The sequence below is a fragment of the Corvus kubaryi genome, unplaced genomic scaffold, assembly GCF_017639235.1.
Source record: "Corvus kubaryi isolate FWS band 111438036 unplaced genomic scaffold, C.kubaryi_AGA036_p1.0 99, whole genome shotgun sequence".
NCBI lineage: Eukaryota > Metazoa > Chordata > Aves > Passeriformes > Corvidae > Corvus > Corvus kubaryi.
In genome coordinates this window covers 7,944-30,066 of record NW_024582072.1, presented here as the reverse complement: position 1 = coordinate 30,066, position 22,123 = coordinate 7,944, and the positions used below count along the sequence as shown (strand labels likewise).

At 53.2% G+C, this 22,123-nt stretch overlaps 2 protein-coding genes across 4 annotated transcripts; both read left to right on the top strand.

The window, feature by feature from the left end:
• Positions 1-1,715: 1,715 nt before the first annotated feature.
• Positions 1,716-19,666, top strand: LOC121676406 (zinc finger protein 239-like). 3 transcript variants are annotated; one of them, XM_042052818.1, is made up of 3 exons: positions 1,716-2,890; positions 18,679-18,999; positions 19,084-19,666. In XM_042052818.1, exons 1-3 carry the CDS (start codon positions 2,564-2,566, stop codon positions 19,528-19,530), a joined length of 1,095 nt encoding a protein of 364 aa, XP_041908752.1. In that variant the 5' UTR covers positions 1,716-2,563; the 3' UTR covers positions 19,531-19,666. The 3 variants fall into 3 exon arrangements, with proteins under 3 accessions (XP_041908752.1, XP_041908753.1, XP_041908751.1); XM_042052819.1 differs by having other exon boundaries at positions 18,679-19,115; positions 19,284-19,666; XM_042052817.1 differs by having other exon boundaries at positions 1,718-2,890; positions 18,679-19,666.
• Positions 19,667-19,673: 7 nt separating this feature from the next.
• On the top strand, positions 19,674-21,764 carry LOC121676407 (SLA class II histocompatibility antigen, DQ haplotype C beta chain-like). Its single transcript, XM_042052820.1, is given in 4 exon segments — positions 19,674-20,761; positions 20,764-20,791; positions 21,271-21,369; positions 21,372-21,764. Coding segments are annotated over 4 exon segments (549 nt in total). The 5' UTR covers positions 19,674-20,704; the 3' UTR covers positions 21,737-21,764.
• Positions 21,765-22,123: the final 359 nt, after the last annotated feature.

Genomic DNA, 22,123 nt, shown 5'->3' with positions numbered 1-22,123 from the left:
GAAGCTGGGATGCAAATGGCTTTGTGAAGAAAGTCAAAAGCCAAGGGAAAGGATTAGTAATTCTTAGAGAAAATTACCCTTCCTCCAGGCAAGGCCGACCAAGTCATTTCCTGCATTTCTCCTCTGGTTACAACTGGCCCTCTCCCACCAGCTCTGGGAAAAAATATGGTTCCAATCTAAGTCTATCTGTAACACTTCTACCTTTGCAGCCTGATCTACCTGCTTGTTGTTGCGATGTTCCTCATTAGCCCTACTCTTGGGGACATGAGCATCTACATGGGGGACTTTCACAACCAGCTTTCTTACTCAGGCAGCGATGTCTTTCCACTCCTCAGCAGCCCAGATTGGTTTTCCCCTACACTGCCAATTCGCTTTTTCCCACTTTTCCAGCCATCCCCACAGAGCATTGGCTACCATCCATGAATCAGTGCAGAGGTAGAGCTTTTGCCACTTCTCTCTTTCAGCTATGTCCAGGGCTAGTTGAACAGCTTTGAGTTCAGCGAGTTGGCTTGATCCACCTTCTCCTTCAGTAGCTTCTGCAACCCGTCGTGTGGGACTCCATACAGCTGTTGTCCACTTTCGTTTCATCCCTACGATTCAACAAGAGCTGTCGGTGAAAAGAGCGCAGCGTGTGTCTTCTGATGGCAGCTGGCTGTACGGTGGAGCTTTTTCAGCACGTGTGACTTGTTCCTCTTCATCAGTGGGACCAAAGTTTTCACCTTCAGGCCAATTTGTGATTATTTCCAAAATCCCAGGGCGATTCAGTTTTCCGATACAGGCGCGCTGTGTGATGAGAGCAATCCATTTGCTCCATGTGGCATTGGTGGCATGGTGGGTAGAGGGAACCTTTCCCTTGAACATCCACCCCAGCACCGGTAGTCGGGGTGCCAGGAGGAGTTGTGCTTCAGTGCCGATTACCTCAGAGGCAGCTTGGATTCCTTCATAGGCGGCCAAGATTTCCTTCTCTGTTGGGGTGTAGTTGGCTTCAGACCCTCTGTAGCTTCGACTCCAGAATCCCAGTGGTCGACCTCGAGTCTCATCAGGCACCTTCTGCCAGGGGCTCCAGGACAGCCCATTGCTCCCGGCGGCAGAGTAGAGCACGTTCTTCACCTCTGGTCCTGTCCTGACTGGGCCAAGGGCTACGGCGTGAGCGATTTCCTGCTTGATTTGGGCAAAAGCTTGTTGCTGTTCAGGGCCCCAGTGGAAATCGTTCTTCTTGTGAGTAACCAGGTAGAGAGGACTCACAATCTGGCTGTACTCAGGAATATGCATCCTCCAAAAGAGCAGGATCGGCGTTGGATGATCCCCAGTGACCCCCGTTGGGCAGAGCCCTGGTGACCCCCGTTCCGGGTGATCCCCGCTGGGTGGGGGGAAGGTGTTGGAGAGATTTCTTTGCCTTCTCCTTGTGCTGCTGGGATTTGGTTGGGAATAAATTCCCTCCCTGTGCCCAGGCTGGCTCTGTTGTGCCCGTGCTGGTGCTCGGGGCGGGATCTCTCCCGGTCCTTCTCTCAGCTCCTGGGCCTTTTCTTGTATTTCCTGTCCCTGTGCAGTAGCAGAGGGCAGGGACAGAGCGGTTTTGGTGTCTCCCGGCATCCAGGCAGGGCCAGCCCAGCCCCGGGGGTTGTAAGGAGCTTGTGGGGGTCCCCCGTTTGCGGGACATTCCCGCTCGAGGAGGTAGAACTGGGAGGAGGGAGGCCTGGAGGGAAGTTGTTTTTAAGGGTCTTCTTTTACTTCTCATTTTTCTGCTCAGAGTTTGTTAGCAATAAATTCAATTCATATCTCCAGTTTCGAGCCTGTTTTGCCTGTAACTGTGTTTGATGAGGGATCTCTCCCGGTCCTCATCTCAGCTCATGAGCCCTTGGTTAAATTTTCTGTCCCCTGTCCGGCTGTGGAGGGCAGGGAGAGAGCGGCTGTGGTGGGTGCCTGACATCGGGCCAGCATCACCCCACTGCAATGGGACATGTTCCTGTGTGGCCCTGGGCTATGGTGCCACTGTTGCTGTTGCTTTTGTCTTCCTTATGATTTTATCTTTTGCATGAAATGCTTGTGAAGTGCCCTCGCTGTCCCTCGTGTCCCCTGGGCACCGACAGCCCCGGCCCTTGCCCTGCTCCCCCTCCCACGTTCCATCCCGGCTGGCGGAGCCTTGGAGCTGCCGTGGGGCCGTGGGGCTGCCCCGGGGGCTGCGGCCCGAGCCGGGGCCCCTTCCCAGTGCTCCCAGTCTGCCCATCCAGCCTGGAGCAGCCAGCGAGGGCTTCAGCTGGGGCGGCAGAGAGGCGCTGCTGGGGGGTCCCAGCTCCGCTTGGCTTGGGCCGTTCTTCCCAAGCTGGGCATAAACGACTTTGGGAGTTTTCTGCCACAAATCTCTCCCCTCGTGCACTCAGCCAAAGGGGTTTGGGGCGGTTTTCCCTTTCTCGGGGAAATCAAAGCCATGCACTGATGCTCCGAATTAGGGGCGGCAGTAGCGAGGCTGCAGGGCTTCCCAAGGAGCCGGAGGCACCCGACACGCAGGGCTGGGCAGGTCGGGCCGGGAGCAGCGGAGAGCTTTGTTTCTCTTCTCAGCTGAATGGCGGCTCGGGCCGGGCCCGTTCCAGGGCTGCTCCTCAGCTGCGGCTTTCCCCTCACGCAGCCCGGGGGGCGCTGGGAGCGCGGGGCGGGGCTGGGCCGTGTGCAGAGCCCGCCCCTCGCTCCGATTGGGCGGTGCTGCCGTCAGTCGTGGTTCTGGCGCGCTGATTGGTCGGAGCGGGGAGCAGCCCGGGCCCGGAGCCGCCGGCAGGGCGGCCGTGGCGCAGCAGAGGCGCCATTGGCGGAGCGTCTGTGCGGGCCCGGGAGCGGCGGCGGCGGCCGGAGCCCGGTGAGGCGGCGGCGGAGCTCGGAGGCGGCCCCAGCGCAGGTGGGAGCCGCGCTCGGTTCTGGCGGGGCTCGGGGCTGGCTGCGGGCGGAGGGGGCGGCAGGGGGCTGTGGCGGGTTCGTTGTGCCGTGTGGGCGCCGTGTTCGCCCTGGCGTGAGGGCGCTGCGGGAGCGGCTGCCCGCGGTCTCCTTCCCGCTGCTGCCTCGGCAGGAGCCGGTGCCGGAGCAGCGCTGGCTCGTCCCGGCTGCTGTGGGTAGGACAGAGGTGGCTGCCCCGTGGCCGGCAGTGTGCGGGAAAGTTCCCGTGGCCGGAGGTTTGTGTCCCCAGAGGAGGCGGAGGAGTCGTGTAAAAGTAACTTTATTCGTGGACAAAGGGAGAGGCCACGGGGCATTTCCCGTGGGGTCTGTCCAAGTGTTGGAGGACGCAGCCTCCTTTTTATGCCGATTTGCCCGGCCGCATCTCCGTGTCCCTTTCCGCAGTGGCTGAGGTCCTTGGAAGGTACAGACTTCCCGATCCGCCTGCTGCATGTGCCCCTTAATGTGCACCCCCACTTTGTATAACATCCGATATTCATGGCTCTGTGAAGTCTTTGTTCTTCTTCGGGAAGTTCAGGAATTTAGCAGGAGCTTGGCTGAGCAGCAGTTCGTGTTAATTAGTAACATTTTCTAAAACTGATGGTTTTCTGTTTTCTTTCGTTACTTCCTTCTCTCCAAGTTCCTTTCCCTATCTCCAATGGGATTCACACCATCTGTTTTTAAAGACACGTTCATTTTTTTCCTTTTAATTCCCCCTGTTCTTATTTTCTCAGTACTTTTCTTTACAAACTTTAAAAATGCCTTAATCTGTTCTTCCTGGGCCTTCTTTGGTTTTGGGATTATTCTCAGTGACCTCATTCTGTGTCCTTTTGTAGCCGTTTCTGGGTCAGGAGGCCTGGCTGCCACCTGCATGCCCTTGATCCCCTGCTGAATGAGCTGCACTGAGCAAGGTGTGGTGCATGGTAAAAAGATGAGAGTTGCTGCAGCACCTGAGAGGAGAAACAGCATTGGTTTAACCCATGGTCTGCCAGGGAACCACGAAAACGTGTCCTATTCCCATCCTTTCCACATTTGGACTGGTACATGAGCTGCTTTCTTATTTCCTTTGTTCTCTGTTTCCCCACTTTTCCTTGGCCATCTCTTTGCCAAGAACACTTTGAGTCATTTAATTTTCCACAACCTCCTGGTCCTTCTGCTGGAAGAGAATCTGATGCCATCCCAGGGTGAAATGTGGCGTTGCTCATGGGAGTGGATTGGTGGGTGAGAAGGTCAGGAGCTGGAGCTGTGTGCTTGGTTATGATTTGGAGGACAGCTTGTAATCTAATGATGCATTGAAATGATCAGTGGGTTCTCTGGCACCTGGTATGAATTTGTTCGGGTTCCCAGGGGCTGCTCCATGGTGTTGTAGGATTTGTTCTGGTGGCCGTTCATCTTTTCCCCATTTTTGGACGTTCCCTCCAGCCAGGGAAGCATCAATTGACCGCTTTTCTCTGATTAATCATCACATCCTTGCATTCCCAAGTCATTTCGCTGACCTTGTGTCAGCAAAAGCAGCCCAGTGGTCAAACCCACCCTGTATAACACAGAGAGTGCCAGCAGATGTTGGAGTGGGGAGAGGGATGATTCCCCCCCGCTTTTGTGAGTGAAGTTCTCCCAACATTCTCCGTTTGCTGTTTTCCTTTGCAGCTTCAGGGATTTCTGTGTCAGAGTCAGAGATGCTCAGTGTGGGCTCTGCCTTTAGCGATGCAAATTCCGTCAGTGCAGGGAGGCAGAGCTTGGGGTGAGGGGCAGAGGGAATCAGCCCAATTCCTGTGGCAGGCAAGGAGAGCCTGGGACATTGTGCACACTTCCCGCGGCAGAGTTAATTTGCATTTCTAAAGCTCCTCTGCTGGCAGCCTGGAAGGAAGCTTCTCTTGCAGGGCAGCCATCAGGTGACTCACAAGTGGCACCCCTCACAAGGTGCTTTTTGTTTTATTTATTTTTTTTCAAGGTTCTTCTGACTGTTTATGAGTTAAAGGGTCAGTTTTAAAGCTCTTCCAGTTTTGAAAAATGCAACCTACAGGTGAACATTGAATAACCCATTCCAAAATTCTGCCATCACTAACAGCCACACACACACATAGACAAAAAAACCCCAAAGCAATAAAGATTTTTGCTACTTCTTCCCGTAAGAATAAGAACTGACTCTCACAAACTTGGCCCAAACCCATCTGACAATGTCAGAGTAGGATTATGAAAAAAAAAAACCATTTTGATTGTGTAGTCTTGTCACTGAAACTGTGGGAAGAACAAAAAGTCTCCAACAACCTTTTTAGTGTTAAGGATTAAGGCATTACTTTATTCTGGCCAGGATGTGCAACAGAAATCATTTCATGCACACAGAGCCCGGGTGTGCAGAGAAAATCATTCCATGGCACACGAGTTGTACCAGATTTTTCCTCAACTTTATGCAGTCTAAACCCATAGAAATCCATCGGTTTAATGTTCATTGGTTCCAGGTTGGGTAGTTCTTAGTATTTGGTTTCCTATTGGCCCCGGATTGCTTGGCCTCTGATGTTAATTAGGTGCACAGTCCTTGATTTCCTTCTCAGCCTTTTCCAGAGCAGGGGTCTCCAGCTGTGCCGGGGGCAGTGTCTGGGGTAGCTGTTCCTTGATGTTTGCTGATGGGCGTTGATGTTTTGTTGATGGGCGTTATCTTTTGGGTATCTTTTGGGCTATTCCCAGTCTGTTGAGATGTTAAGCTCATCTCTGTTGAGTGGTGTAACATCCCTTAAAGTCCCAAGGCAGGGTCTGTGCCAGCCGAGCTTCCTGTGGAAGAGATTTCACAAGAGACAGGATTCTGGCCACAGACTGCTTGAAACAGACATCCCTGATCTCCACCCCCCACCCCAGTAGGTCGAGAATTAGCAGGGTGAGGAATTGGAAACATCAATTCCCGAGGATGTAATTGACTATATCCGACCCAAACTCTGGGGTTACCAGGGTGTTTGGAGGTGCCACTGTGTTCCTAAAGCAGCCAGAACGGCCTGAAGGATCTTTCCTGTAAAATGAGTTCCCCTGTCTGAGTCTATTTTCTGGGAGGGCCAGGGCAGGAGGCTCAGTTAATCTGCTTTTGAAGCCTTGAAAATTGTGCTTTCCTTCTGGTGTCCATGATGGGGTTTCTTGGCTGGCAGGAGAGGAGTGTTGTAGGGAGAGATGCCTGGCTCCAGAAGCGCTGCCTTTAGCAGGGCCTCAGTAAGAGGCTGTAACCCCTTCCTTGCCTCCCTTGGAACAGGGTATTGCTTTTAGACACCACTTGTCCTGGATGCTTCAGAGGAATTTGGAGAGGCTCCATATCTAATTTTGCCTATTTCCCTGGGGCTGCCCACACTTCTGGGTTCCCTTCAGCAGAGGCCTTGGCAGACATTTGACACCAAGGTACAGCAGCATTAGCCTCTGTATCTCCTTTGACAATATGAATTTGCATTCCCACTTTAGCCACCAAATCCCTTCCCAGTAAATTACAATCACAATTAGGAACAAACAGAAATTGATGCATTTCAAGCCCATCTCCCACATCTACTGATAGTGGTTGAATAAAACACCCCTGCTCCTCTTTCCCACTTATTGCCTGAATAATCAAGGAACTTCTTGACAATTTCCCCCCTTAGGTCTCAGATTTGGAGTGGATCGAGAGGCCCCTGTGTCCATCAGGAGCGGCCTCGTCTCGATGCAGAGGCGCCCTGAATGTTCTCAAGGGCTCTGGTGCGGTGGGTCCCTGGTGTGCTGGGAGCTCTGAGAGCCCTGACAATCCATGTCCATCAGGGGTGGACTTGCTGGTGCTGAGGGTGCTGCTGTCTGTGCTTGCAGTGTCCTTGTGGCCTGCAGCTGGAGCCCTGATTCCTTGGCAGGGGCTGTTTGGGTGGGCTCTGCCGTGCCGAGGAGGGCACCACACACCTCAGCCCGTGCTCCCAGTCCCGCACTTCTGTTCCCAGTCCTAGTGCTCCCAGCCATGGAGACACCCCCTGAGATCCTGATGTCCTTGTTTTCCTGTCCTTGAAGACGGGGATAGAAAGGATGGCAATTTTTGAGGATAAGACGGGGGAAGGTGCTGCCAAAAATTCCAATCCTCACTATTTTTCTCTTCCTGCTCTTTTCCATCTTTCTTTTCCATCTTTCTTACCACATAGATTCCTCCTGCTGCTGTTTGCCTTAACCATATTCCTGCACACTCCCTTCAACCAATCCTTTCCCAGCACACCAACACCATCCGTCCCCTGTTGCTGAGACCCCTTTTCAACTTCCCTTTTTACCCTCGCTGGGTGTCCATGTCCTTAATTAGCTCTGGGAGAATGTGCAAACTGCCTCAACATTGTCCCCTTTTGTATAGGACACGATGTCCATGGTTGTGTTGAGGCTTTGTTGTTGTTCTGGAAGTTGAGGAATTGAGCAGGAGCTTGGCTGAGCAGCAGTGTGTGTCAATCAGTGCCATTTTGTGGGGCTGATGGTTTCTGGTGTCACTTGCTTGTGTCCAAGTCCGTGTCGCTGTCTCCAGGCAGATTCAGAGCATGTGTTTGTAAAGAGCCGTTGCTGTTCTTCCTTCCATGGGGGTCTCCCGTGTGCCGGTTTCATCAAATTTAGAAATATATTCTCTGAGAGAAGGCACAACCACCCCTCGCCCACCAGGTTTGGGAAAAAATAAATTTTCCTCAAAGGAAAGTGAAAGAGATAAAACCTATTTATTTAACAAACAAACAGGGAAAGGATAATAATGCTAAATAATAAAACCTCTCGATCTGCTGAGAGAAACCTGGGAAAATTTCAGAGTCCTTCTGTAGATCTCTCTGTCCCCCTCCTTGGAGCTGGGACAGAGTGGTGGGCCCACCTCCAGGGCCAAGGCCTCGGTGGAAAGTCCTCCCAATGTATTCTGATGTTGAAACCGCCCAGCAGAGAGAAAAGGGAAAAAAGAAAAAAGTTCCAGAAAAAACAAACGTTCAAAAAACTGAGGAAAAAACTGCCGAAAGCTGGCTGGAAAGAAAAGCAAGCCGGGTGCTTCCCTTCTCTCTCGCTCTCCTGCTGCAGCTGAAAAAAAAGTATCTCTGTGTGACCTTGAACAAGCTGCAAACTGCTTTGGAAAAGTTTTGCTCAGTTTTTTCCTTCCCCCTCTCAGGCTCAGTTTAGAGGCATAAAAAGGCACAAGAATTAATTTCTGGGCATAGGCAGCGATATGGGATACACATCATAAAGTCACCCCAAGACATTCCACCCCTTATCCCATATCGTTGGCTCAATGCCCAAACTAATGTATTCTAATTCTCCACACACATTAATACATCAACATATATATACAGCTATGTACGAACAGTGACAGTGACACTCAGCAAGCAGGGGTATACAAGCATTTCACATTACAGATGGTTTTCACCCAACAATCAGATTTCCCTGTGGTACACAACGTGTTGTTCCATCTTTCTGCATCACCCACCATGTGCAACCAGGTCCCTGAGCAAAGACAACCCCACGGATGGGTTTGTCTGTACTCGAGGCAGAATTCATCCAATCAGGCTTTCCTGAGAGACCTCTGACATGCACTACTGGGACCTTATCTCCATCCAGTGTATGCAGGGGTTCGGATTGGGCTGGACCAGCTCTATTGGTGCAACCTTGGGTGTTAACTAACCAGGTGGGTCTTGCTAGATGCTGTTCCCAGTTTTTGAAAGTTCCCCCACCCAGTGCCTTCAAGGTGGTTTTCAACAATCCATGGCACCATTCCACTTCGCCTGCAGCTGGTGCATGGTAAGGGATGTGGTACACCCACTCAATGCCATGTTCTCTAGCCCAGGTGTTTATAAGGGTATTCTTAAAATGAGTCCCATTGTCTGATTGAATTCTCTCAGGGGTGCCATGCCTCCCAAGGACTTGCTTTTCCAGGCCCAGGATGGTGTTCCGGGCAGTAGCATGAGGCACAGGGTAGGTCTCCAGCCATCCAGTGGTGGCTTCTACCATTGTGAGCACATAGCGCTTGCCTTGGCGGGTTTGAGGCAGTGTGATGTAATCAATCTGCCAGGCCTCCCCATACTTGTATTTGGACCATCGCCCGCCATACCACAGGGGCTTCACCCGCTTGGCCTGCTTGATCGCAGCGCATGTCTCACAATCATGGATAACCTGGGAGATACTGTCCATGGTTAGATCCACCCCTCGGTCTCGTGCCCACTTATAGGTGGCATCTCTGCCCTGATGACCTGAGGCATCATGGGCCCATCGAGCTAGGAACAGCTCTCCTTGATGTTGCCAATCCAAGTCTATCTGGGACACCTCTATTTTTGCAGCCTGATCTACCTGTTTGTTGTTGTGATGTTCCTCATTAGCCCGGCTCTTGGGGACGTGAGCATCTACATGGGGGACTTTCATAACCTGCTTTCTTACTCAGGCAGCGATGTCTTTCCACTCCTCAGCAGCCCAGATTGGTTTTCCCCTACACTGCCAATTTGCTTTTTCCCACTTTTCCAGCCATCCCCACAGAGCATTGGCTACCATCCATGAATCAGTGCAGAGGTAGAGCTTTGGCCACTTCTCTCTTTCAGCAATGTCCAGGGCTAGTTGAACAGCTTTGAGTTCAGCGAGTTGGCTTGATCCACCTTCTCCTTCAGTAGCTTCTGCAACCCGTCGTGTGGGACTCCATACAGCTGTTGTCCACTTTCGTTTCATCCCTACGATCCAACAAGAGCCGTCGGTGAAAAGAGCGCAGCGTGTGTCTTCTGATGGCAGCTGGCTGTACGGTGGAGCTTCTTCAGCGCGTGTGACTTGTTCCTCTTCATCAGTGGGACCAAAGTTTTCACCTTCAGGCCAATTTGTGATTATTTCCAAAATCCCAGGGCGATTCAGTTTTCCGATACAGACGCGCTGTGTGATGAGAACAATCCATTTGCTCCATGTGGCATTGGTGGCATGGTGGGTAGAGGGAACCTTTCCTTTGAACATCCACCCCAACACCGGTAGTCGGGGTGCCAGGAGGAGTTGTGCTTCAGTGCCGATTACTTCTGAGGCAGCTTGGACTCCTTCATAAGCTGCCAAGATCTCTTTCTCTGTGGGAGTGTAGTTTGCTTCAGACCCTCTGTAGCTTCGACTCCAGAATCCCAGTGGTCGGCCCCGAGTCTCACCAGGCACCTTCTGCCAGAGGCTCCAGGACAGACCATTGCTCCTGGCTGCAGAATAGAGCACGTTCTTCACTCTGGTCATGTCCTGACTGGGCCAGGGGCTATGGCGTGAGCGATTTCCTGCTTGATCTGGGTGAAGGCTTGCTGCTGTTCAGGGCCCCAAAGGAAATCGTTCTTCTTTCAGGTAACCAGGTAGAGAGGGCTCATGATCTGGCTGTACTCGGGAATGTGCATTCTCCAAAAACCTATGGCACCTAGGAAAGCTTGCGTCTCCTTCTTGTCGGTTGGTGGAGACATTGTTGTGATCTTATTGACGACCTTGGTGGGAATCTGATGCCGTCCATCTTGCTATTTCACTCCCAGGAGCTGGATCTCTCGAGCAGGTCCCTTGACTTTGCTCTTCTTGATGGCAAAACCGGCTTCCAGGAGAATCTGGACCTTTTTTTCTCCTTTCTCAAACACTCCTGTTTCTGTGTTCCCCCACACAATGATGTCATCAATGTACTGCAGATGTTCTGGAGCCTCACCCTTTTCCAGTGCAGCCTGGATCAGTCCATGGCAGATGGTGGGACTGTGCTTCCACCCCTGGGGCAGTCGGTTCCAGGTGTATTGCACACCCCTCCAGGTGAAGGCAAACTGAGGCCTGCACTCTGCTGCCAGAGGAATGGAGAAAAATGCATTGGCAATGTCAGTAGTGGCATACCACTTTGCTGCTTTGGATTCCAGCTCGTACTGGAGCTCCAACATGTCTGGCACGGCAGCGCTCAACGGTGGAGTCACTTCATTCAAGGCACGATAGTCCACAGTCAATCTCCATTCCCCGTCAGACTTGCGCACAGGCCAGATGGGGCTGTTGAAGGGTGAGTGGGTCTTGCTGACCACCCCTTGGCTCTCCAGCTCACGGATCATCTTGTGGATGGGAATCACAGCATCTCAATTTGTCCGGTACTGTCAGCGATGCACTGTCGAGGTAGCAATTGGTCCTCTTTGTTCTTCCCTCTTCAGAAGGCCTACTGCAGATGGGTTCTCTGACAGTCCAGGCAGGGTTTTCAATTGCTTAATGCCTTCTGTCTCCACAGCAGCTATTCCAAAGCTGGAATAGCTTTGAGTCCCTTTGTGTCTCTGAAATATCCGCTTCAGAGGAAGTCTATGCCCAAAATGCACAGGGCCTCTGGGCCAGTCACAATGAGATGTTTCCTCCACTCATTTCCAGTCAGGCTCACCTCGGCTTCCACCAAGGTCAAATCTTGTGATCCACCTGTTACACCAGCAATAGAAACAGATTCTACCCCCACATGCTGCGATGGGATTATTGTACACTGCGCACCAGTGTCAACCAAGGCATCATATTTTTGTGGTTCTGATGTACCAGGCCAACGAATCCACAGAGTCCAAAAAACACGGTTTTCCCTGGCCTCTATCTGGCTAGAGGCAGGGCCCCTCTATGCCTGGTTATCCTTCTTTCCCTGGGCCTGCATCTTAGAGGTTCCTTCATGGGAATCAGACATGTCATTGTCTTTTCCATTATTTCCAGCAGTTTGGCTACAGGCAACTGGAGCTACTTCCTTTTTGGTGGAACTTCCCTTCTTAGACTTGCGCTCCTTCAATTCACGCACTCGTGCTGCCAGAGCAGAAGTAGACTGTCCACCCCAGTTCTTCATTTTTTCCCCACTATCACACAGGAAATCCCACAGCTCTCTTTGTGGGAGGTACTTTCTTTCTGGGGAGCGTCTGCGTTTGGTATCAGAATCTCTGATCTGTACTGTCGAGATTTGGAGAAGGCCCTCTTTGATCTCCTTCTTGATCTTATGGAGACTCTTCTCCATCTTATCCTCCATTTTCTGCACACGTGTTTCCACAGCTGCGATTTTTGCATGTGTTGGGCCATGTACGGAGTCTGCATATACTCGGAGCTTCACTGCCATATCCTGCATGGTCTCAGTTGCACCGTAGTCCGGTTTCATTACTGCTAAAGCAGAAGCGTATTCTTGTGGCCCGAGCCGTATGAGTTTTCGCCACATGAATGGACTAACTCTGGCCCGGTCTGGGCTCCTCAATCCTGGGTCATCTGTGAAGACAATCTCTACCACCCCTAGTTCTCTCAGGCACTGGATCCCTTGTTCTGTGGTCTTCCACTGGGTTTGCTGCATGTAGAGATCATCTCTGCACAGATATCTATCCCTTGTGCCATTCAAAACCCGTCTCCAGAGACTGGCAGAGTCAGCCCCCCTTATCATTGCTTGGTCGATAGCTGGATCACGTGACAGGGATCCCAAATGCCTCGCTTCAGCACCGTCCAGCATCCCATCATCACCTGCCGCATCCCAAATACGGACCATCCAACTTATTATGGCTTCATCAGACCTTCGGGTGTAGTCCTTTCTTAGGCTGTGAAGGTCCTTTATGGACATGGACTCAGTAATGGTTTCTGTGCCTGAGTCAGGTGGTGGTTTTGAGGTTCCTTCCCCTGCATTATCCTCATCTTTCACTGGGTGATTGGTTTTGGTTGTGTGTTTTTTCCTCGTGACAGGAGCCACTGTCAATGGCTTAGACTCTCCATCTGGTTTGGGCTTGCTGTCTGGTTTGGCTGCAGTCTGAGTGACTGCAGGGGTGTCTGCAGGCTTTGCTCATTCATCTTCCTGCCCCTCTACCTGCTGCAGTGTGCCATAGGCATATGCCAAAGCCCAACATATTGCAAAAACCTTTTCTCCGAATTTTCACTGTGTTTCTCTTTCAGATATTTCCCCACCTCAGCTGGTTTCTGAATTTGTTCAGATGGGAAATCCCAAACTATCGGGTCAGAGAATTTCTTCAGGGTTTGGCCTATATCCTCCTATTCCCCACACCACTCAGGATTTTCCACCTCTGGGTCAGGTGTCTCATCAGTCACCCTGGAAATCTGAGCTCTCATTCTAGACAAGCTGTGAATTACATGGAGGAAGATTACCAGATAAAATACCAGGAGGATGGTGTCTTTAACATCCAGGGGAAACGGAATACTCTCAAAAGATAACCTATCAAATTTAAAGGGAAGGGAAACCCCGTCTCCTCCTCCTCTAACAATCCAGGTGCAATTACTAATAAATTCCCAAAACAGGCTACTGAAGCTAGGACTGGGGTTAGGACGGAGAAACCACTTATCATACACACTTTGAACAGCTGCCTGTACCTCTGTCAACTTCTTATAAATCATTATCACTGAGCACAACGAGATAGAAATCTTGATTCGTCTCCCTCCTCTGTAAAATTTACATATCAGGGACAAGATTGGAGCAAGTTGTGGATAGGCAAACAACCCTAGGGACCAAAAAACCACCAGTATCTCAATGAAGCCTAAGGACCAGAAAGACATGAGTACATCAAGCCAGAGAGACATTATGAACTCAACCAACATGGTGACTATTTTACCCCAACACAGAATAAATAAATTCAACCCAAAATGTAATTACTACAGGTTTTCACTTTCCTTTGAGCCATGCAGTTGGGCGCCACTAAATTTCTGATGGTTTGGCCAGATTCAGAAATATATCCTCTGAGAGAAGTCAGGTTACCACCCCTCCCCCACCAGGTTCAGGAAAAAATAAATTTTCCTTGAAGGAAAGCAAAGGAGATAAAAACTATTTATTTAACAAGCACATGGGGAAAGGAAAATAATGCTAAATAATAAAATCTTTCACTGTGGAGGAAAAACCTGGGAAAGTGTTCGAGTCCTCCCTTTGGTCTCCTCGGAGCTGGGGCTTGGCCCAGTGTTGGGGTCCCTCCCCCGCCGTGTAGCCCTGGGAGAGGGGCCCTGAGGGCACAGACACGGGGTTTCCCTGCCCCTGCTCAGCCTCGTTCCCATTGGTTGGTTTGTGTTCCCTGCGCGGGCAGAAGGACCCTTGGTCCCGTGACTGGAACAGTTCCTCGGCAGAGCTCCGGCCATGCGGCTGGAGGAATAAACATCTCTCTGAAACAGCTATCAAGAATCTGTCTGTCCATATATATTTCCTTTCCACGGGACTCCTGGTTTGATATATGCGTGTTGCAGTATCCCCACTGCAACAAATGGTGGAGAATGGAGAGCAGAACGATCCCCGATCCCTAAGCGACTGATTTGTGTGAGTAAACCCTGGACACTTTGGATTCCTCTTCTTGGTTTTGCTTTGCTATTCCGTATCTGAACTATGGAGGAACGGTGGGAAGACTCTTGGCTCTCAGAGCCGCATATGGACATTTATCTTAAACTTAAAATGATTCTTGAACAACTATTTGTAAATTTTAGCTTGATTCAAGCTCAGAAAGAACTGAAACACTTCCTGGCATGGTTGTTTAAGAACTTTTTCTATGTTTCTTGGGATTTAATTCTTACGAAGGGCTTTTGGAAAACCGTTTGGACACAGTTAATACTGGAGTCAAGATATATGCCGATGGAAGAATATTTTCGTGAATATTATTTAGTTACCGAGACTGTTGAGCAATGTCGGCTGTGTCCTGGCGAAGGGAAGCCTGGCGCAGGGACCGTGCGGCCCAGGCCACGTGCACCGAGTGCTCTGCGAGCAGCAGCGAGGCAGTTCCCGCGTGCGGGCGGAGCCACGCGAGCCGCAGTGTCGGTGGCGGAGCGGGGAGCGGCGGGAGCAGCGGGACCCGACGGTGCTCGCACGGCGCAGCACAGCGCGTGGTGGAGCGAGCCCCGGGAACGCCCGGCCGAGAGGGGCGGTGCGCGGACAGCGGCTGGCGGCGGTGGCGGTGGAGCAGAGCCGCGCCCAGCCGAGACGAGCGCTGGAGCAGGGCGCGGGGGGGTCATCGCTCGGGGGCCCGGCCGAGATGTGGGTGCAGCGCCTGGCAGCAGCAGCGAAGCTGCGACCAGAGGAGGCGACGCATGGAGAACTGAGTGGCGCGGCCTGGCCCGGCCCGCGCAGCCCCGAACGCGACCCCGGGAAGAGCGCGCAGGCACCAGCAGCCCCGACAATTCCAACACGGGAGCGACCGAAGGAGAGAGCAAAGACGCAGCAAGACAGAAAACAGCAGCCACTCGGAAAAAGGAAAAGATCATAGTAGCTAAGATCTTAGGGATAGTAAAATGGTATAATGTTAAGCAAAACTATGGTTTTATAACAAGGTGTGACAACCAGCAAGACATATTCGTGCATAGAACTGCTATTAAAAAGAATAACCCTGAAAAATGCATCCCAAGCTTGGGAGATGGAGAGGTGGTGCAATTCAAAATTATACAAGGTAGAAAAGGGTTACAAGCATCACAGGTCACTGGGCCTGATGGTGTTCCTGTAAAAGGCAGTATATATGCAAAAAATCGTAGTCACGTTAGACAATATCTCCATTGTAAGTCCCCCCTACAGTCTCCCTTTCCTAATCCCACCTTTCCCTTTTACCCTATGTCCTATTACCCCCAGTGTATTCCCAATCTGTTTTTTCATCCATGGTTTCCCTCACAAAACCATGCTTTTGCCAATTGTTTCCCCAAAAATCCCTTTCCAATGCCGAGTGGGGGATGAAAAGGGGGAGGGAAGAAGTTAAACCCTCTCCTGCCTCAGTTTCCCCACAAAGCATGCTCAGAGAATTCTGTCTCCCTTCTGTCAGCCCTAAGATGTTCCACAGAATCTGTTTGGACATTTAAAGGCTCAGGAGGGTGGCTTGTTTTGTCTTGAAACGGTCCTTGTTATGTTTATCCAGTTGTTTTCATTCTCCTTTTATTAAAATAAAACGGGTGAGGTGTTGGGGTCTCCTGCCGTGTAGCCCTGGGAGAGGGGCCCTGAGGGCACAGACACGGGGTTTCCCTGCCCCTGCTCAGCCTCGTTCCCATTGGTTGGTTTGTGTTCCCTGCGCGGGCAGAAGGACCCTTGGTCCCGTGACTGGAACAGTTCCTCAGCAGAGCTCCGGCCATGCGGCTGGAGGAATAAACATCTCTCTGAAACAGCTATCAAGAATCTGTCTGTCCATATATATTTCCTTTCCACGGGACTCCTGGTTTGATATATGCGTGTTGCAGTATCCCCACTGCAACAGCCCAGGGCCAGGCCCTCTGTGCCCAATGGAAAGTCCTCCCGATGTGCTCTGATATTGAAGCAGTCCAGTAGAAAAGATAGAAAATCCAAAATTCCAGGGGAGGGAAAAAAAAAGTTCGACTCTCAGTCTCCCTTCGGAGAAAAAGAAGCTGAAACTGGCCAAAAGCTGACCGGGAAGCAGCAAGCCGGGTGCTTCCTCACTCCCCTGCCGCAGCTGGAAAAACCAATTGCTATCTGTGTGTGACCTTGAACAAACTGCAAACTGCTTTGGAAAAGTTTTGCTCAGTTTTTCCTTCCCCCTCTCAGGCTCAGTTTAGAGGCATAGAAAGGCACAAGAATTAATTTCTGGGCATAGGGCAGCAATATGGGATACACATCATAAAGTCACCCCAAGACAGGGGGGTTTTGACACTCCCAGACCCCCAAAATTCCAGGAAAAGGGGGGGTTGAGCACTCCCAGAGCCCCAAAAAGGTGGAAAAAGAGGAGTTTGAATAACCTCAGTCTCTAAAAATCCTGGGATCAGGGGGGTCTGGGCACTCCCAGCACCCTCCAAAATCCTGGGAACAGGGCAGTTGAGGAAAACCCAGAGCCCTAAAATCATGGGAAAAGAGGAGTTTGGCTACTGCAAACCCCGAAAATTGTGGGAAAGGGGAACAACCCTGAAAAAAGAGGAGATTGGGACAATGCCCTTCCCCCAAAAAATCCCCAAATGATGAGGAAGGAGCAGGAGAAGGACCCGGAGAGAGGAGCAGAAGGGATTAGGAAGGGATTAGGAAGGAGGAGGAGGCGGGGGAGGAGGAGCGGGAGGAAGAGGAGCGAGAGAGGCAGAGGAGGAGCAGGAAGAGGAAAAGCAGCAGGGGAAGCGCGGGGTCGGAGCCCGCTCTGTCCGCTGCGGCCCCGGGAGCATCCCGCAGGTGAGCGGGGAGGGGGAGCTCGCCCCAAATCCCTCGGGGGGTCTGTAAGAGACGGTCCGAAGATCCCTCATCTGCCTCACGATCATCGCCAGGGACAGAGACTGAACACAGGAGGCCTGGCCTGGCTGAGGTGGAGTGTCTGGAAATTGATGCAGGTCACAATGGACTGCGCCGTTCTCGCTGCCCAGGCAGGAAGGACTGCGCTGAAGCGGAAAGGAATGACCTGTCCTGATGCCTTTTCCTGGTCTTAAAATCAAGAGGCATACACAGTTAGAAGGGGAAAAGGGATTTTACCTTGGTATTTGTTTTTAAGGATCCTTAGGTGTACACATCCAGGTCATATGCATCGAGATGCACCCCACAGAGTCTATCTCTCTTGTCTCTGCCTCCCCAACATTGGATATAACATTATAGGTTTTACTAATTAGCATATCTATCAAAGATTCCCCAATAAGAGGCTCAAGTGAGCCCCCCTCCCCAAGGAACCTTCCCCTGGATGGTTCTATCTTGGTTTACAGAATATGTTTTGGAGAGGACCTTGGGGTCTGGGGCACACTGATCCCTAGCTACAAAGCTTCTAAAATGTTTAGTCTCTTAGCTTGACAAACAAGTCCAAGAATGTAGGCAAAAAGCACTAGGAATACAGAAGTTGTAAAAACGTATAACAGGGGTATAAAAGAAAAGGCAAAAATCTTCATGGCATCAGTCCTGTACATCTGTCCTGTACCTGCTTCCCAAAGCAACGGGCCCCATAACAACGGCTGGAGGTTTCCCTAGCTCTTGGCCAGCTGCCCCTCACTTCTGAAAAGGGCTATAAAGGGACTTTCTAAATTAACCGAGATGAGATCTCCCCACGGAAAGAACACGAATCTATTGGCAGGAGACCACAAGGACTTTGTCCATCTGTTGGTAACTATTCCTCCCCTTCTTCCTCTCTACTCTTTTTACTTTGTTTTCTTTATCTCTCTCTCTCCTCTGTCGTATTATCGTGTTGTGGGCACTTAATAAAGGTGCGCTGTTCTGATTAAAACTGAAATCTCTTGTGTCCTTTTACACTCTGAGATGGATGAACGAACCATCACGACCCTCACTTGTATTAGCAGATTGTGACAGGCTCCCCGAGTGGTGTTTTCTCTTGGGGGGTGTTTGGAGCTCACAGCTTCCAGAATGGAGCCCCAAATCTCTTTGTGGGTCCCTGGGAGGGTTTCATTTTGGGGCAGGGGAGGGGGGGGCGATGTTTGGATCCTGCGGGACCCCAAAGCTGAGCCGCAAATGGCCCTTCGGGGGATATTTTGGGGGCTCCATCCCGGTGCGGGGGTGGGAGGGGGACATTGGTCTTGGGGACCCCCCGGGAGAGCGGTGGAGGGGAACGCCGGGAGCCCCGGGGTGGGGTGAGGGGAGAGGGGCGACCCCTGGGATTGCTGGAAGACTGGAGCAGAGAATCAGGGAGAAGGGACCCCTGGGACCTCCGAAATCCCTGGATCATCCCTGAGCAAGACCCCAGAGAGGGGGGAAACCAGGGAGCCACGGGACCCTGATGAGGCCAGGGAAAGGAGAGCCCCAGAACACCAAAGTGGAGAGATCAGAGAGGGGGAAGTGCTGGGAGGGTTTTTTGGGCTGAATTGTGGTGGTTTGGGGTTTTTATGGACACAAAAGCCCTGGAGACTCCCAGAGATGAGCCTGGGCAGAAGGAACCCCCAGCCCAAGGCGCTCACCCCTTTTTTCTCCCCCCAAACCAGGATTTGTCATTCCCAAGGTGTGGCCGGATGGAGGAGGAGGAAAAGCCCTGGAGATGCCGCACGAGGAGGGGCTGCAAACGCAGCCCAGAGAGATCCAAGGAGGAAAGAGCCCCCCTGTGCCGGGAAGGCGGCCGGAGATCCAGGGGGAGCTTGGAGCTGGGGGAGAAGCCTCAGGGTGGGGAGAAGCCCCACAAGTGCCTGGAATGTGGGAAGGGCTTCAGATGGAACTTCAGGCTGAGGGAACACCAGAGGATCCACACTGGGGAAAAGCCCTATAAGTGTGGGGAATGTGGGAAGAGCTTTGGGCAGAGCTCCCACCTGGTCAGCCACCAAAGGATCCACACCGGGGAGAGGCCCTATGAGTGTGGGGAATGCGGGGTGGGCTTCAGAGACAGCTCCCAGCTCAGGGAACACCAGAGGATCCACACTGGGGAAAAGCCCTATGAGTGTGGGGAATGTGGGAAGGGCTTCAGGCAGAGGCCCCACCTGATGAAACACCAGGTGATCCACACCTTGGAACGACCACATGAGTGTGGGGAATGTGGGAAGGGCTTCTGGTGGAGCTCCAACCTGATTCAACATCAGAATATCCACACTGGGGAGAGGCCCTACGAGTGTGGGGAGTGTGGGAAGAGGTTTCAGACCAGCTCCACTCTCCTTGTGCATCAGCGGATTCACACAGAGGAGAGGCCCTTCCGCTGCCCCAACTGCGGGAAGGGCTTCAAGCAAAGCTCCAGCCTCATCAGCCACCGGCGCATCCACACCGGGGAGAGGCCCTACGAGTGTCCCCAGTGTGGGAAGAGCTTCTCACAGAGCTCTACCTTGACCCAACACCAACGGAGGCACCGCTAAGGGAAAGTCCGTGCGCTGCTCCAGCTCCATCCCCCATGGGAGGATCGGCGTTGGATGATCCCCAGTGACCCCCGTTGGGCAGAGCCCTGGTGACCCCCTTTCCGGGTGATCCCCGCTGGGTGGGGGGAAGGTGTTGGAGAGATTTCTTTGCCTTCTCCTTGTGCTGCTGGGATTTGCTTGGTAATAAATTCCCTCCCTGTGCCCAGGCTGGCTCTGTTGTGCCTGTGCCGGTGCTCGGGGTGGGATCTCTCCCGCTCCTTCTCTCAGCTCCTGGGCCTTTCCTTGTATTTCCTGTCCCTGTGCAGTAGCAGAGGGCAGGGACAGAGCGATTTTGGTGTCTCCCGGCATCCAGGCAGGGCCAGCCCAGCCCCGGGGGTTGGGAGGGGCTTGTGGGGGTCCCCTGTTTTTGGAATATCCCTGCTGGAGGAGGGTGTCCCCCCTTGCTGCAGCCCCAGCCCTCAGGCAGCGCTCAGCCAAGCAGGGAACACCCTCAGCTGGGGCCTCGTTTTTGGGCAAAGCTGAGCCCCTGGACATCTCCATCCCCATTTTGGGGTGCAGCTGAGCTCCTGGATACCTGGGTCCCCAGTTTTGGGGCTCTATTAGTCTTGCAGAGCCTGGTTTTGGTAGCGGGGTTGGTTCAGGGGTGGCTTCTGAGAGAAGGATCTGGAAGCTTCCTGTCTGGCAGAGCCAATCCCTGGCAGCTCCAAAGATGGAGGTGCCGGATGCAGAGATGCCCCCACAGCCCCTGGGAAGGAGGGAGGGGTGGGGGGGAGGGTGTTTTTAAGGGTCTTCTTCTCATTCTCCTGCTCTTATTTTTTTGGTGTCATCAATTTAATTAATATCTAATTAGAGCCTGTTGTGCCCGTGCTGGTGTTTGCTGAGGGATCTCTCCCGGTCCTTATCCCCACCCGGGAAGCCTCGGTTCCATTTTCTCTCCCCTGTGCGGCTGCGGGGGGCAGGGACGGAGTGGCTTTGGTGGGTGCCTGGCACCGGGCCAGCGTCACCCCAGGCCATGGGCACCCCTGAGATCCCGCGTCCCTGGGGACACATTTCTGGGCACAGCTGAGCTCCCACCTGCCCAGCACCTCGAGGTTCCCCCTCCAAAAAACCCCACCGCGGGGCTGCAGCGTCCCTAAAGCCCCTCAGCCAATCAAAATCGTGGCCAGCGCTGGCCATGGGGCGAGTGGTGGCAGCTGGGGCCGTACTGGTGGCACTGGTGGTGCTGGGAGCCCCCCCCCGGCTGCAGGCGCAGAGCTCTCGAGTGAGCAGGGGGGGCCGGACGTGATGGGAAAGGGGGGGAGAAGGGGAAAAAGGGGTGATGGGATCCCTAAAATGAGTGAGAGGTGGAGGGGACCCTCAAAGGAAGAGCAGGAGGGGGCTGAAGAGTGGGGGAGAAACGGGTGGGAGGGGGTGGGAAAGTGGGGAAAAGTGGAGGATGGGACCCTAAACTGAGCGGGAGTGGGCTGGGGATTGGGGGATTGTGGGGGAAAAGGGTGGCAAGGGTGAAAAGGAGGAAATGGGACTCCAAAACTCCTCTGGGGAGCGGCTGGAAATGGCGGGAGAGGGGATGTGAAATAGGGAGAAGGGTGGAAAAGAGGAAGTGGGAGCACGGGCAGGAGGGTCCCATGGCGGCCGTGGGGCACAGGGGGTGCGGAGCGGGGATCCGGGGTGGCTCCCGGAGCTCTGGGCGTGCTGGGGGCTGCAGGGGGGCACCCCCTGAGCTGTGTCCCGCACACACAGGGGTGTTCCAGGGGATGATGAAGTCCGAGTGTCACTTCCTGAAGGGCAGCGAGCGGGTGAGGTTGGTGCAGAGGAGCATCTGACAGCGGGAGCAGCAACTGCACTCGGCAGCGATGTGGGGCTGTTGGTGGGGGACACCCCGTGTGGGGAGAAACAGGCGCAGTGCTGGAACAGCCATGCAGCAAGAGTGGGGTACAAAGGGGCTCTGGCGGACAGGCTCTGCCGGCACAACCGCGAGATCGTTGCCCCGTTGCTGGCGGATCGCAGAGGTGCAGAACGTCGGGCAGAGCGAGTCCCCTCGGGCCCTGCCCTGGGGATGAGCCTGGAGCCCCTCAGCCCCCCTGGAGCCCATCCCCGGGGCCTCTTGTCCTTCCAGGTTCCCCTGAGCTCTCCCAGTCCCTCCCAGTCCTTCCCAGTGTCTCCCAGTGCCCCCGCGCGTGTCCATCCCAGCCCTGCGTGGCGCTGACGCCCCTCAGCCAATGAGAGCGCGTCTCTCTGATGACTCATCAGTTGCCAGGCAGACCCGCAGCGCCGACTGCCCCGTGCTGGACTCGGCCTCCCAGTGCCGCGCGCTCCGTTCCCAGTCGCTCCCAGTGCCCTCCCAGTGCCTCCCCAGTGCCCTCAATCCACTCCCCTCTCACGAGGGCAGCTCACTTCTCTCAGAACACTCCAGCCCAAAGCTGTCTATGCTTCTAGGCCGATCTCTTGTCCTGTTTTTCGGTGTTGGGCATTCCATCAAGAGCCACCCTTCTTTTTAGCCTTGGCAAAGGGGTTGGGAGAGGGTTTGAGGGATCCTCGGAAGGCAGGGAGCAACTGGGATGGGGCTTGTGGAGTCCTGGAGGGGATGAGAGTG

Excerpts from the sequence above, each read along its gene's own strand:
- LOC121676406 (XM_042052817.1), top strand. The coding sequence starts at position 2,564 with ATGGCGGCTCGGGCCGGGCCCGTTCCAGGGCTGCTCCTCAGCTGCGGC. Across the intron at positions 2,891-18,678 it reads CGGAGGCGGCCCCAGCGCAG|GATTTGTCATTCCCAAGGTG; the intron begins GTGGGAGCCGCG and ends CCCCCAAACCAG.